The sequence below is a fragment of the Bombina bombina genome, chromosome 4, assembly GCF_027579735.1.
Source record: "Bombina bombina isolate aBomBom1 chromosome 4, aBomBom1.pri, whole genome shotgun sequence".
NCBI lineage: Eukaryota > Metazoa > Chordata > Amphibia > Anura > Bombinatoridae > Bombina > Bombina bombina.
The window spans coordinates 269,310,267-269,323,465 of NC_069502.1; the positions used below are offsets into that span (position 1 = coordinate 269,310,267).

Genomic DNA, 13,199 nt, shown 5'->3' on the forward strand with positions numbered 1-13,199 from the left:
GGCACTAAAAAGTGCCTTTACATTGCGGTCTATGGGAACTGTGTGTTCCCTGTAAAAATATATATTTGTATATGCTTCTATACATATATATTTATGTGTTAATATGTGTATATACACATATAAACACATACATATATATGTACAATTGTTCATATTCATATATATTTAACATCTGCTGCCCATCGCTGTGCAATATGTGAATTCTTGTGTCTTAAAGGGACATGAAAGTGCAAAATGAAAAAGGACATGAACATTTACATATAATTAAATATGTTAATTTTATGTATTACCCATGTAATGTGGAATTATTGCCTTCCTTTTTTATTTTTAGGCGAGTGTGTATCTTTAATTTGTACATGGTGTAATGTTTTTGGTATTTTAAGATCTTTTATGGTTTAGAAAAGTACTCAGCATCACTCTGCTGTGCAGCGTATTTATTTCATGCAGAGAATTCTATGCCTTCTGAACAAGTAATGCTGCAGTAAATATTTCCAACGCACATAGACTGGCTGTGTTCATTCAGCCGTATTTAAAATATTGTCATGTCCAGGGGATAAACAGTGAGGCCTTCTCACAAACAGTCGCTGGCTGTATACAAGCTGCCTTTGTTTATCCGTGATGACTGAGTGACAGGCAGCTTCCAATGGGTTTGTGTTCAATTCACAGTAGGTTGAGGCTGTGTGTGATGTGGGGATAAGGGTCCGACCCCAGCCTATCTGTCTGCCAAGTTGTGGTTTCTGATTCTTATCAATGTGTCCCTTGAGGCTATTTGTGAGCAGAGTTAATCAAACACCTTGCAACAAGTCATCAGCTCCCAGGCTCAGTAAGGTATGGCCTCTTCTAGCAGGGATGATACAGTTTAAAAGGCACCTGATCATGGAGTAAACTTCTACAATATTCACTGCCCACTCTTAAAGGGACATAATACCCAAAATTAAAACATCCATAAAGCTAGTTATAATTAGTGCAGTGCACATTTGTTATTTATTTTGCCAAGATTTTAAAATAGTACATTTGTTCACTGCCTGAAGAGGCTTACAGGCTACAAATGATGTGACCCTACTAAATGCTACAGGCTGATCAGTGTAGGAGCTTTTTTATATATGGTCTTATCTGGCCACTTTACAAAGGGTGTGTTGCTGTACTGCACATAGATAATCCTAAAAACCTAATAAATATTTGAAGGATTTGATTTTGAATGCAATTACAATATTAGTGTAGAAGAATAGATTATCCCTAGGTATTAGATTTAGTGATCTCTCATATGACAGTTTGCATATGATGAATATTCTTTATATACCATGAATATTAAGGGGTATATTTATCAATGTGCGAGCGGACATGATACGAAGTAGCGTAATCATGTCCGCAGCACATTGATAAATGCCGACAGCATACGCTGTCGGCATTTATCATTGCACCAGCAGTTCTTGTGAACTGCTGGTGCAATGCCGCCCCCTGCATAGTCGCGCCCAATTGGCCAATTGCAGGGAGTGTCTATCAAGCCGATCGTATTCGATCGGGTTGATTTCTGTCCGCCGCCTCAGAGCAGGTGAACAAGTTATGGAGCAGTGGTCTTTAGGAGTTTGATAGATCTTTGTTTTTCTAGATATGGCTCATCTGCTCATTTTAAAATAGTGATTTCTCTGTGTCCTGCAGGTTCTCCTTGATTTATAGAGCCTTTTTAACACACACTTTTATCTTTCTTCCTCAGCCTGCAAAACTGGATTCTACAAATCCCACTCAACAGATGCAGTCTGCTCCAAGTGTCCCCTGCACAGCTACGCACTCCGGGAGGGCTCAACCTCTTGCAGCTGTGACCGTGGCTATTTTCGAGCGGACAGTGACCCTGCTTCCATGCCATGCACTCGTAAGTCTCACTATGTGTACTTTCTCATGGTACAGACACCTGTTCTTTTATTTTTTGCAATGTAAATAAAGCACACAATTTTATACAACTCTCTTATTTACTTCTATGCTCGATTTTACTTTGTTTTCTTGGTATCTTTTGTTGAAAATCGGGGATGTAATCTCAGTAGTTTTCACCTGTCTGGAACACTTTATGGCAACAGTTTTGCAACTATATTATTGATTTGCAAGAACACTAGATGGCAGCAATATTTCCTGCTTATAAGTGCTCCAGATACCTACCTAGCTATCTCTTCAACAAAGAATATCATGGAAACAAAGCAAATTTGATAATAAAAGTAAATTGGAAACTTTTTTTAAAATGGTCTGCTCTGTCTGAATCACAAAAGAACGTTTTTGGGTTTCATATCCCTTTTAATGTTATTGCTCAGTTTAAAAATAATAACTAACTAGGGTTGGAAAATGTTCAGGAGTTCAGGATCCCTAGCTTTAAAATTGTAAAACTCTGGTTCCTAAGGTTTTTGAAAATATTATGTATCTTTGCTGGCTACTCTCATTGGCTCCTTTTAAATAAAACGTTGGTTCCCTAAAAAAACTAAATCTAGTTCATTAGGTTTTTTGTCCACCCTTGAATGTAACTGTAGCTTCAGCACAGCTGTCACTTATGTGTATTTTTGGGTGAACTGGATAGATGTAGAATAACAAAAGCATTGATGTCTGGTTCCCACAGTAATGATGACCGTCCCATCTTCATAGTGTGCTCTGGTTGTGTTTTGTGCACACTTTGTGACAAGACTTGTTGCCATAACATATCATGTGACTGTGTGGCAACATTGGGTTCCACACCCTTTGCTGAGGGCCATATTGTGATATATGCCAATGACTCAGTCTAAATGATTTGACCAGTGCAACATTTCTGTTTGTTAATATTCGCTCTAAAATGCAATATGTTTAGGTGAAAAAAAAAGATTGACTGATATGTTTCAGCTGTAAGTTTACTAATTGGAAAAAAAAATTAAAAGGACATACTAATCCAATAGTAAAATGCAAGAGCAGTTTATTATTACACAAATTCTCCTAAGTAATAATGCGTCTAATTCCTGCAAAGTGGTTAAACCCTTAGCTATTCTTGAGTATTAGTAGCACTCCTGAGCAAGATATGCCCAGTAATTAGCGGCTATGTGCATATGCCAACCCTGATTGGCTCACTGGCAATGTTCTGCTCAGGAGTGGCTATCCACTGCAGCTCTGAAATGAGATTCAAAGGGAAAATCTACTTCAGAATTTTTATTGTTTAAAAAGATAGACAATCCCTTTATAACACATTCCCCAATTTTGCATAACCAACACAGTTATATTTATATACTTTTTACCTCTGTGATTACCTTGTATCTAATCCTCTGCAGACTTCTCCTTATTTCAGTTGTTTTGACAGACTTGCATTTTAGCCAATTAGTGCTGACTCATAAGTAACTCCACTGAAGTGAGCAGAATGATGTCTGTTTGGCACACATAAACTAGTGCTGTCTAAATGCTCTGAGGAAAGAGGCGGCACTCAAGGGCTTAGAAATTAGCATTTGAGGTTTCATAGGTTTAGCTTTTAGCAAAGCATACCAAGATAACAAAGCAAATTTGATTATAAAAGTACGGTAAATTGGAAAGTTGTTTAAAATTGCATGTCCTATCTGAATCATGAAAGTTTAATTTTGACTAGACTGTCCCTTTAATCTATGTGTTTAACGCATAGTTACCAATAAATTCATAATAATAAAATAAAATTCTACAATATATTAGAGCATTTTAGTATGGCATTAACATGTTCAAGCTGAAAACCATATTCTTTGTGCAGTGTTTTCTCCCCATTAGGAGGTCGTTCAGTGTGACGGCTCTGCTAATGAAGAAATAAAACATACGTACCGTATCTCAGCTTTTCTAACCAAAGCTCCACTGGTCTTTAAAACCACATTTTGGTTCAGCAATGAAAATGATTAGGGGTCTAATTAACCCTTTGCTTGCCCTCCAAAATCTCTGTTTAATATTCTGTGACATTTACTTTTGTTTACCTGCAAAAGTTTCTCAAGAGCAATGCAGCAGTGTTAATATTTTTTTCCATGAATTTAGACCTTCAACATCAAATTCTAAACTGAAAATTCTTAATTTTACCTCAGAATAATCATTAAATACTAAACTGATATTGTTTATCTTTATGTAGCATATTAAATATATATAGTCATTTCTGTTTCTTATATAGATTGTTTATTAAAAGACAACAGAAAATACATACAGCACATTATAAATAAGTACTTTTTGCAGTAAAACGATCTCTCATTTTAATTCCTTGTCTGCACTTGTGTCTTTCAATCACATTGGTGTGGGGGTGCACACTTTTTCACTGTTGCTAGTGACATAAACATTTCCCTTATTATATAAAAATGACCCCTAAAATGTACATTTTTGGGTTGCATACAGCAAACACCCACAGCCTCTTCTTTTATTCACTTGTTTTAGCAATCAGATTTGCTGCACCGAAACGTAACATCCTCTAGAAAGAATATTGTTTTCAAATGGCCATTGCAGCCCTGTTAATCATGGCCGCTTCCACTAATGGGTCTTGACAGTTATGTGCGTAATGATCCCTAATGAAATGACTGGTGGAACCTGCCTGTGAATTCCTCCGCTGCCGCCGGGAGCTCGCTTGTTGAAATATAAGGGCAGATTCAGAAGCCTGCCCAACCTTCACTCACTCCCAAGGTCAAGGATGAAAGCAAAGCGTTTCTTCACTGGGTTGTGGTTGGTGAAGATCTCTCAGCGGGGCCTTTTCGAGCAGCATACACATCTTCTCTGCTGGAAGTGTCTGCAGTGCAGTGTGTTGCAGCCGTACAATCAGTTAGGGCTTTGCTTCATAACATCCCTGTATTTTTTTTTATGTCAGTTCTTAACCTTCATCTAAAATGTGTTTTTCACCATCTATAAAGCAAATACAATAGCAATTACCAAGGAATCTGCAGTGCCTACTGTTTTGTCTAGGCGTGCTGCCATAACCTATTGCGAGAATGCTGCAACAGAATGTAATCTCAATTGAAGAGAAGATATAAGCAAGCACTGTGTTGCCTGTAGATGGATAATACTGGTTTCATTGGACAGCTCTGTGTGCCGGGGTGTTTGCTTTTCCTTAATAGTGTTGTATGATTATATAGTTTGTGGGTGACGAACAGGTTTTCAAGCTAGAAATGCTATTGATTATGGGGTGCTGTGTAGACCTATAATAAAACAGTGAGATTATATAAAGACTATTCCCCCTGCAGTATACATTGAATAATACACTGAGACAGGATGTTTTAAATAAGGTATATTGACTGCCAATTGATATATAAATATATTAGTATCCAGCTGTTACATTCTATATCTGTTTGGAGGTTTAACCTGTATATGGCAGATGATTACCTGTGTGTTGTAGTTGTAAAATATACGGCTATTTACATTTGCATGTTCTGTCTTGCACAGGTGACCCTTTAAGGACAGGCAGTTTTCAAGTCCTAAAGATTTCAGTGGTCTTTAATTACCAAATACCAATAAAATATCAGGGGGCGATTGTAAACACACTAATTACACTGGTCAATAACATTTACAGTGATGCATCTTTTCTGCTAGACCCTCTTAAATCTCACTTAAATTTTCATATCTTAACTATTTTGCAAAGAAAACTAATGTGAAGCTATTTCATTAAAAAGGTAGCTAAGCTTAAAGGACCAGTCAATACAGTAGATTTGCATAATCAACAAATGCAATATAATAAGACAATGCAATAATACTTAATCTGAACTTCAAATGAATAGTAGATTTTTTTTCTGACAATTTTAAAAGTTATGTCTATTTCCACTTGCCCTGTACCATGTGACAGCCATCAGCCAATCACAAATGCATATATGTATAGTCTGTGAATTCTTGCACATGCTCAGTAGGAGCTGGTGACTCAAAAAGTGTAAAAATAAAAAGACTGCACTTTTTTTAATGGAAGTAAATTGGAAAGTTGTTTAAAATTGAATGTTCTGAGTAATGAATGTTTAATTTTGACTTGAGTGTCAATTTAAAGGGACATTAATCTAGTTAATCTGAAGATAGAGCAGGTCATTTTAAACAACTTTCCATATTACTTCTATATAATTTGCTTCATTCTCTTGGCATCCTCTTTTTTTTTCATCTTGTCATTGGCTCACCTGATGTGCTCAGCTAGCTCCCAGTAGTGCATTGCTGCTCCTGCAACAAAGGATACCAAGAGAATGAAGCAAATTAGATTATAGAAGTAAACAGGTAAGTTGTTTATAATTGTATGTTCTAAATTGTTTGAATCATGAAAGAAAAAAAAGTGGGTTTCTTGTCACTTTAAAGGGAAAAGGAAGACAAAATAAAACTATGATGATTCAATGAAGCTTTTCAGTTTACTTCTTTGTTTTATCAAATTTATACCATTTTCTTTTTTTGTAGCTCCTTTGCATGAGAGAATACTGTGGTAGGCTTCACTGCAAGCATTTGTCCTGAGTACTAATTTTTACAAACACTGTTACCATGTAATGCTCAAGACACATGCACACTCTTCAGCCTACCTCAGTATGCTCTTATGGAAATGGTACCTAGAGAAGTGCATACATTTTATAACAGACGTTTTATAAAACTGTATGCAGTCTGCATCACTTCCATGTCCCTTTAATACAATTTATGCCACATTCAGAAACCTACTTGACTCTCATTAAATACAGCCCCACCTATCATATAATAATAAAAAAAAACATGTCAACACAGATTATTTCAACTGCTCTTTGTGGTATGAGAGTATATAATTATACTATATACATAAATTCCTCTGCTCAGGTGGTGGTTTTGATCCTTCCCTTTAGTTTAGCAATCCTCCTAATTACATGGCATGGCTTGCATTGTGTTGGGGGGGTTTCTGGAGTTATTAATAGGAGGCACCCCCAGTAGTGCCCTGTCCGTCGTCACTCTAAGCATATCTCATCAGCACTTGAGCGGATGGACATAATTAATTAGCTTGGCAGGGTACCGGTGGCATCTGTCTTACTTTCCCAATGTTCCCAAGGCACAAGCAACAAAGCGTAATTTAAGCCGAAAGAACCAGCTGTTCATTCATGAGCCCCCTTGACCTTAAGGGAGTTGTAGCGTCATTGGGTTAAGAGGAATCCTCTTTGTAAAAAGTAAGACTCTTATTATTGGAAGTAAACTTTAGTGTCTTCCAACCTCTAGAGAATAGCACAGGTTCATTTACTTGCATAGTGTACCAAGGCTTTATAAAAAGTTACCGAAGCTTTATAAAAAAGTCTACCATACTTATATATTCTTTACCTTTAACCTCAGCTGTGCCCCCAAACATCAGAGATATTTTTTCTTAATTTCCTTTCTGTATTAAAACCTACCGCTTCTGCTCTGAGGTCTTGCAAAATATGCACAACCATTTCATTCAAACTACTTTCTCATACGACTTCTAAGCATCTTCATCTTAACATTTAACCTTATTTCAGGTTTTAACTAATTTATATAAATTGTGGGAGACTATTTTTTTTTCACTATATTCCATGAAGAAATTATGGATCTTATGGATTGTATACACTTTAAAAAAAAAAATCCCATTCACTATATTCATACAGTAGTGTCGAATTCATAGATTTTATATTCTTTCATTTTTCTTCTTTTTTATTTATTATTATATTAAAAAAAGAAAAACATGGGAGCCAGATGCATAATTTTTAGGAAATCGTAAAGAAATTTGTATATAGAAATATGCAGAACACTCCAAAAATGTCAGAGGAACAACTGTTTGAGCTGTGGCTTCCTAGCTTTTGAGATAAAATCTGTCAAGTCCCATTTAGTTTTTTGAAATTTTAGGATTTGTGAGAATAATTAACAAAGATTAAAGGGACATTAAAGTAATTTTTTTAAAATGTATTCTTCAGAAATTACTCATATTATCACAAAGTGTCTGCATTTTAAATAAACATTTTAAAATTATTTTAAAGGGACACTGTACCCAAAAATTTTATTTTGTGATTCAGATTGAGCATGAAATTTTAAGCAAATTTCGAATTTACTCCTATTATCAAATTTTCTTCATTCTCTTGGTATCTTTATTTGAAATGTAAGTTTAGATGCCGGCCCATTTTTGGTGAACAAACTGGGTTGTCCTTGCTGATTGGTGGATAAATTCATCCACCAATACAAAAAAGTGCTGTCCAGAGTACTGAAACCAAAAAAAAGCTTAGATGCCTTCTTTTTCAAATAATGATAGCAAGAGAACGAAGAAAAATTGATAATAGGAGTAAATTAGAAAGTTGCTTAAAATTGCATGCTCTTTCTGAATTACAAAAGAAAAAATTTGGGTTCAGTGTCCCTTTAACTTGTCATTTTATTAGTAAACTCTGCATTTTTTTTCAGTCCTGTGAAAAAGCATTTTTGTACAGAGGTAAACAAGCTCCTGCAAATATCAGCCAATCACTGTGTAGTATGTAAGAATGTCAAGGTTCTGCATTGCACAAAATTCACTCCAGCATTTTTGTTTTGGGGGGGAAACACTGCAATAAGCACAATTAAATTACATGAAAAAACTACAAAATACATAATAAGCGTGTACTGCAAGGTTTTTATGTGCATAATATAGTTATTTCTGATTTATACACATAATGCAGTCTCAATAACATGATTATGTTTGACATTTTGTTTATGCTGCTTGGAGTGGTGGATAAGAGGGAACTATGACTGTATCAAGTGCACAGCCCCCTGTGTTTCGTTGCCCCAAATACTTCCATTTAGGGTCATTCATTTCATTACTACACTTAGGACATTCCAGCTCGGGTTATCATCTGAATGGGACAGAGAGAGATATTGTTATTACAACTGTCACGGCAGCGTAAGAGCAGTAGCTACTTTATCAGTCACTGGCTATTTTCCTGTGTGTTTGATGTAAAAGATAAAGACTTTTTTACTATCTGACACTGCTTACCCCCTGTTGCCTCAGTACACAATCTTTTCAGTTCCACATCTTAACAAAGTACACATTTTGTAGAAAGCAAACTATAGTAATTTTATTAAAGAAATACCCATTAAAATATTATTTATTAACAATTGTATCAAAACATAAATAAACATATTGTTATAAATCTACGTAAAGGGACATTCCAGCCTAAATTGGAATTTACACTTGTGCATTTCACATTTGAATAGAAGCATTTTTGCAATATACATGAATTAGTTATTTCAAGAGTGTATTTAAGTATGCACTGTGCACTAGCATTTTAAACAAAACAATTTCTCACAGAGCCTAAGGTGCTTCTACCATCTGGTAATTACTGACATGATAAAGCCCTACTGGCTATCTGAGCAGCTGCAGTATTTAAAATGCTGGTACACCTAGAATATCTAGCTATGCTTTACATGCACATGCATTGCAGAGAAAAATGCTTACACTAAAACAGTGATAACCTCTACTAGAAGCATTTTTGCTAATACATGTATATTGCAAGTATGTTTCTATTCAAAGATGTAATTCATCTATGTGCATTTACATTTTGACTGGAATGTCCCTTTAAGCTTTACAGGATACCTTAACTACATCATGAAAACAAAAAACACGGGTTAACATGCAGATGCAGAACGAACTGGGGGTTCTAGTCCCGCAGGGGCTTAAAAATATAAAGGCATAAAAAATAAATTTACATAGTAAAAGGAAATCCTGAGAAAGGAAACCAACTCTTATCTTATATTAGAATGATAAATATAATGTTTCTTAGACCGCTGGTGCCCACATTGAAGTTTTTATTTCCACTAACAGGGCTGGTGAACACATTGTTAGCGCATTTGTTAATCAAAATAATAATAATATACTTTTATATGGAAATACGCTTTAGTGAGCAGTTGTATAAGCACCATATACACTGACCTAGAAACATGCATTGGTATGTCATACTGAGGATAGGAATGTTTTGTTTGTAGAGAGGTGGAACAGTGTTGGAGATGGGGCGATCTAGAAGAACCATTTAAAAACACTAGTGGCTTAAGTTTGGTACCAGCTCTTATTATAAATACTACTGCTTTAGCCTATATGTAGCCACATCTGCTGTGATTATATGCACCTTTTGTACCTAGCAATGTGTTAATTTTTTTATATTGAATCTTTGGACAAGGGATATTGAACTTAAAATAATATGTCCCCAGATATTGAATTATTTATAGCAAAACAACATACACATATTGATTTCCATTATTCAATGTAAATTTTTGTGTGTGGGAGGGGGTTTATGATATTGTGTTGTGCTGGATTCAGACTCTTAACCCTATAATATTTTACACAGAGATTGCTTGATCAGTATAGAATTGTCTTTAAATCTGTACTCAATTGGCTACAGCATTGGACGAAGATATCCATACTAAAGAGATATATTTTAAATGTCTATAAAACATTTCTTTTGTGTGTAGTTTTTTTTTTGCAATGAAGTGGTTAATTTCCATTAAATACTATGCATGTGTAAAAACATGACTTAAATGTCACTTTGACACGAATGATATCCTGTATCAGAGGTCGTTATTTCATATTGTTAGCGTTATTCACAGATAATTTCCTAATCTTAATATCCTAAGCATTTTGTTCTATTTGGCATGGTGCTAATTAAGCTTTATCATCTAAATAAGTAATTATTTATTTTTTTCCCAAGGGCTTCTTAGTGATGAATGTCAGACTTCTTCAAATGGCTAAAATTAAAAACTCTGTTCTAGCCAATTGATTTTTTTTGTTTTTTTTGTTTTGTTTTTTTCCTTTTTTTTGTTGCTATTTCTAATAAACTTAGTTTGTGACACCCTCTCTCTAGTACAAACTCGCCCAGCCGAGCATAGAAAGCTGTAATTTAATGGGCAGCACTAGAGCCTTCTCGAGAAAATCGCCCTGCTAAGCAAAAACAGGCCGTGAAATCTGATTGGTCTGTAAACAAAATATAAATAGCAAACACAATAGTGTCATTGCATTTATTGGAAGGAGGCATAAAATTGAATGAGGTCTTTTTTTCTCATTGAAAGATCACAATGAATCCAAGGTTATTCAGTGTGAAAGCAAGGTCACTTCAGACCGTAGTGAGATTAGTGCTTGTAAAGTAAACTCAAAAGACTTGAAAATGTAAGGGTACAGACCTTTAATGCATTATTATAGACACTTAAAACAAAACTACCTTGCACAGATTTTTCACACAATTGTAACAAAATCTACACTTAAAATAATTACAAAGCCATCACATGCAAATATTTAGATAGATTAAAGCATAAAATAAAAACTCTTCCTGTTTAATATACTTCTGCAGACCTTTTACTTGATAAATAAATAGTTAATACAATTCCCTCTACGTTGTAGAAGAGGATAAAACCCTTCAGTGCTTGTCTACAGTGTTTATTGCTTGTTCTAGTTGCCTGAACAGCTCATAGAAAAATATACCGTGAGCATGAGGGATTCTGGGTAAAGGTATGCAATAAAAGCACATGTCTGCAATCTTGAATTTGAATGCATTTTCATATCTAATTAAATGTGATACTGAACCAGACAGGTGCTTAATACACGTACAGTGAGATAGCCATCTCCAGCAAACTGACTGTTGTTAATTCAGATTTGGATATTGCTGCTCAAAACTCTCCAATATGTGAGAGAGATGTCAGCTGTGTAGAGATGGATTGAAAACCCACCTGCCAGGAATGTCACCTCTATTTCCTTTCGCTCTGGCTGATAACATCAGGATACGATTTTATATTTGCCTGTCTTCTCCTTGATGTGCTTCTGCTCAACTGTCTTATCCCCCCCTCCATCATTTTTTACCATCTCCATTCATGCCATGAGGGGGGGTCTCTCTGACCCATCTCTCTCTTCAGACCTGCCAGCATCTGTGTGCCTAGTTTTCCGCTTGGCTGCCTCTGTGATCAGACGCTGCCTGGGCCTCGTCCCACATACCAATTAATGACTTTTTGCTTTCTGAGGAGCTTGATTCACTGTGGCACATTTTCCCACGTGAAAGAGGACATAGCACCGGTTGGAGAGGTGCCTTCTTCATTACTGCCTTCTGTTGAATATAGCGTTAGTAACAACATGTTTGGTGCTGTTAACCAAATTAATAGAGCAGTGTATTCATCCTTTTCAGCCAAATCTTTGTTTATTTCATTTTGTGGGTCGGTCCCCCCCATTCCATGTCATATTATTTTTTATAAAATTATTGATGTTTTTTGAGCAAGTGCTAATGCCTATCCTGTAATGCAAAGATTGTTAAAGTAACGTAAAGGCCAGCAAATAGTTTTGCTTTACTTAATATGTAATTTATCTAATTTAACTGTTAATCTCATATACACAGGTCCACCATCGGCTCCTCAAAACCTGATTTCCAACGTCAATGAGACCTCAGTGAATTTGGAATGGAGCTCACCACAGAACACTGGAGGAAGGCCAGATGTTGCGTATAATGTGGTGTGTAAGAGGTGTGGTCCTGACCTGACTAGATGTCGGCCTTGCGGAAGTGGAGTCCACTATAGTCCCCAGCAGAGTGGTCTGAAAACAACTAAGGTCTCCATCACGGACCTGCAGGCTCATACCAACTACACCTTTGAAATCTGGGCTGTGAATGGTGTTTCCAGACAGACGCCCAGTCAGGACCAGGCTGTGTCAGTCACCGTGACAACCAACCAAGCAGGTAAGATATATACAGTTGGGTTGCCCTATGAACCTGCTGTAAAATATAACTTTGGGAAAGTGTCAGACATGTGTGTGTATATATATATATATATATATATATATATAAATATATATATATATATATATATATATATATATATATATTCTATAAAGCAAAGTGGAAAAAATACAGACGTACTGAAATTCAAATTTCCCAAAACATGCTGCATTATGCGTAGTGCATATATTATTTTGCCTGAATTTTTTTTCTGTAATATAACACTAAAATGTGTGGATTTTTCACTGCCCCAGATAGGATTTTGTGGAACATGCTATATAGTGATTGATTTATGAATGCAGGAGCTTGTTTATATCTGCCCCTAACTAGCCACCATCGAGGAGATAAGATAAACATATACAATAGATTTTTCACAGGGTATACACCTGGACTACAAAACAATGCAATCTTTGCTAACATAATAACAGTTTTCAGTGCTTCTCAACTTTTATTTTGTATCCTGGTCTTTTGCAATGCTGTGTTTTTTTTTTTTTTTTTTTTTTATAATATAGACTATGCCTATATAAATAATATAATTTCCCTTATATATTCTGAGGCAATAAACAATGA

At 35.6% G+C, this 13,199-nt stretch overlaps 1 protein-coding gene across 1 annotated transcript in view; it reads left to right on the forward strand.

The window, feature by feature from the left end:
- The window catches only part of EPHA4 (EPH receptor A4), a 69,170-nt gene that overhangs the window by 31,443 nt on the left and 24,528 nt on the right, over positions 1-13,199 (forward strand). The window contains exons 4-5 of the mRNA XM_053709968.1: positions 1,715-1,870; positions 12,255-12,590. Of these exons, the coding sequence (XP_053565943.1) occupies positions 1,715-1,870; positions 12,255-12,590 (492 nt within the window). The remainder of the gene's footprint in view (positions 1-1,714; positions 1,871-12,254; positions 12,591-13,199) is intronic.